General features: G+C 44.0%; 1 protein-coding gene across 1 annotated transcript in view; it reads right to left on the bottom strand.

Moving 5' to 3' along the window:
* Nucleotides 1–1,690, bottom strand: part of LOC311322558 (multiple PDZ domain protein-like) — a gene marked incomplete at both ends in the record, with an annotated part of 30,132 nt that extends 28,442 nt beyond the window's left edge. Inside the window, 2 exons of the mRNA XM_084454647.1 lie at nt 1,055–1,212; nt 1,678–1,690. Coding sequence (XP_084310773.1) covers nt 1,055–1,212; nt 1,678–1,690 — 171 coding nt within the window. The remainder of the gene's footprint in view (nt 1–1,054; nt 1,213–1,677) is intronic.
* Between the last annotated feature and the right edge of the window lie 1,282 nt (nt 1,691–2,972).

Below are 2,972 nucleotides of genomic sequence, written 5' to 3' on the forward strand. Positions count from 1 at the left end.
CATGTAATGGGTGTCAGATTGTCCATTTATTTTTGTTGTATAATTATAACCCATGCTTTCTCTCTCTCTCTCTGCTTTGGGAATATGAGTACCTGTCGTATTGCCCTGCCCTGTGAACTGGCTAACTACAATGCAACCTATGAACGCACCATTCATAGCCGAGCACCCGACTGCACCAATGAACGATTGGCCCGCTATACGGCTGTCTCTTTAAATAGCGCGTATTTTAGCGCGTATTTCAGTGGGGTCTTACACTTTTGACTGCTGAAAACTATGTGAATTGGGACAAGTAGCGTGAAAGGCCTGTGCTGAGCGAGTATCTGTTTTATACCGCTAGTGTTTAAATGCCAACAGTAATCTATATGTAGCAAACGTTTCTTGTAGTTTTATATTGTGGATTATAAGCGGATCGCTATTACAGACGTACATATGTCCCAGCTCAGCTCGAGTTCTGGTGGCACCACTATGTCTTCCTCTCAGCGCTCTTGTGTGCATACTGTAACGCTAGATTGTTAGAGGGGGGAGGGCTGCGCTGTAATTACTGTAGGCTACATCATTGCCCTCATTGTTTGTTTGTTTGTTTGTTTGTTGTTGTGATATTGTGTTTGGTGTGGAGATATTGTGTTTGGTGTGGAGATATTGTGTTTGGCTTGAACTTTGTATGGGCAGAATAATGGCTATGGCCCTGAACTAAGTAGGCTAGTCTCAGTCCAACTACTGCTCTTATTCACGTGTGTTGGTTGCTGTGAATCCTCTGATTTGTGTGCCTACAAGTGCTTATCACGTGGGCATTTTGCTGTTAATTCCACCTAGCTTTTGTGTTAGGATTATATTCCTATACTTCTTGATGTGCAATGTTTTTTGAGTGTGCTGTGTTGTTAGTACTTGTATTTGGGTACTATTTAATTCTGGCTTGTACGTAGCTGCTCTGTGTCGCCTACTCTTACTATTGTTAACAATGGCCCGTGGTCTCCTTGTCTGCCCTAAAGAGCACTAATCTACTAAGGAGAACTTTTCTAACTTGTGTGGTTTACACTTTGGTTACTGACGTTACCGGCGGTAGCTGAGTCTGCTGCATTGTGAGTATCTGGTGGAACAGGGAGCTCTGGAGGACCGTCTTCAGCAGGGACAGCTTCTCCTGCGCGGGCGCCTCCCCCCTCCCCTTCAGCTTGGCCTGCAGACGCTCCACCGCCTCCAGGGTACGCTGCGTGTCTGGAGGAACAGAACAAGCCAACAACAACCAAAACCAGGAGTCGACTAGCGGCAAAACACACCCGGAGAAGTTGTTTAGTCAGTAAGGGTAGCCTAGCTGATTCACGTGCAATAATGGTGCAACAATATGTCAGCTTATAAATTTGTCGCATCCGCTACTTGGTGCCTGAAAAAAAGTGCTCCAATTAGACTGAAAATGCCTCAACTTCCTAAAGGCAAGCTGCTGGGAAAATCATTAGGGAAATAGGCGACACACTTTTTGATCTCAAGTGGTGGCTGACAGGTTCAAAACCTTGTTTTATATCAAACCAACAGGCAGACAGAAATGTGCTGGTTCTGCAACATGTTTGTCACCTTTTCAGTTTAAAAGACGAATGATTATTTCCAATTGGGGCTGAACTCCAACTGTGTGCAGACATCTAGAAACACCCTTGGCTAGAACCTTACCCCTGGCTAGAACCTTACCCAAGGGTTCCATCTTGCATCCGTTCTGTTCCTGTTTTTGTCAAGGAAGTATCCCGCAGCTTGTTCCTTCAGTGCATGTCAGTAATTCTCATAGAGGGCTGACACCTGCAGGTTTGAGGGATACACACATGATTTCTGATAGCCCTATAGCCATTGCTCATATTGTTACATGATTTATGTCTCTCCCTGTGTGTACAGTTGTGTACAACTCCATCCTCCACTAAGGTCTGGACTCATGATAGGCAGGTATAGCTGGCTAGCTACTGTACTGTAGTGTATAGTATGCTTGCCATAAGACTTCCATGGCGATGGAGGCCACCCACAAGTTAGAGGGGAGCAGTGGGGTCCACTTCGACTGAAAATCGTCTTCCAACACTTCCTGTGATTGCTTTTTAGTGATTTAATTTGGTGATGAGAGGCCTATATTTGAGGTGCCATAACATGTTTTTCTGTCACTCTTATCAACACTCACTATACCACTAAATGCTAGCTGGCTAGTGAGAAGGCTGACCTAAAGAAACCTCAAATATTAAAATGACACCTCAAATATATTAGGCAATGTATTAAATAATAACTATGCAATCAAAGCCTCACACCTTAACCACGTGAGATACTAGGTGAGGCAGGGCTGTGACAGTAACAGATTGGCATGTTGGTAAGTGTCTTTGGAGGCAAGTAATGCTCTTAGTACAGGATTTAGGCTACCTCTCCAAGAGACGGTGATTAACTTTGACACTGGCCTTCAGCTTCACCACCATTTTGAGGTGGGTGTCTAAAGTATTGGCACAGATTAGCTAGGGATATAGATGCTAGGCTATCTAATGTGACAACAAATAGGCCAACAAAAATGCTATATTGTTAGGCCCTATTCCTCCAAACCCACATCTTATTGATAGTCTCAATCTCCCGTTTGACTTGTTTATTTTCTGGTGTCGATTTTCTGGCTTTGAGGTGTCAAAACACATGGTTGACTTCTCTTCCTACACAAAAGGTCTAGGTCCTGCTAGGCTACAGTAGCCTGTATTGACAAAGTGTGCCTTTGATACTCACAAATGTCAACGCGTATTATCAGCACTGGGTGAATATGCCTTAGGCCATAGCATACAAAAGAAAAAACCCAGAGTAGCCTGCTGTTTCTGGCATTTAAACCTCAGCATTAGAAACATTTTCTCTTAGGTCAAAATAAATCATGTAGCTATTTTGACAGAAGAACTGCACAGTCCCGGTTATCTCACCTCCATTGCTGCGTCTGTAGTGGGCTATCAATCAACAGGTCCCCGTCGAACTCAACGGAT

The sequence above is a fragment of the Borostomias antarcticus genome (genome assembly GCF_949987555.1).
Source record: "Borostomias antarcticus genome assembly, chromosome: 20".
Lineage (NCBI taxonomy): Eukaryota > Metazoa > Chordata > Actinopteri > Stomiiformes > Stomiidae > Borostomias > Borostomias antarcticus.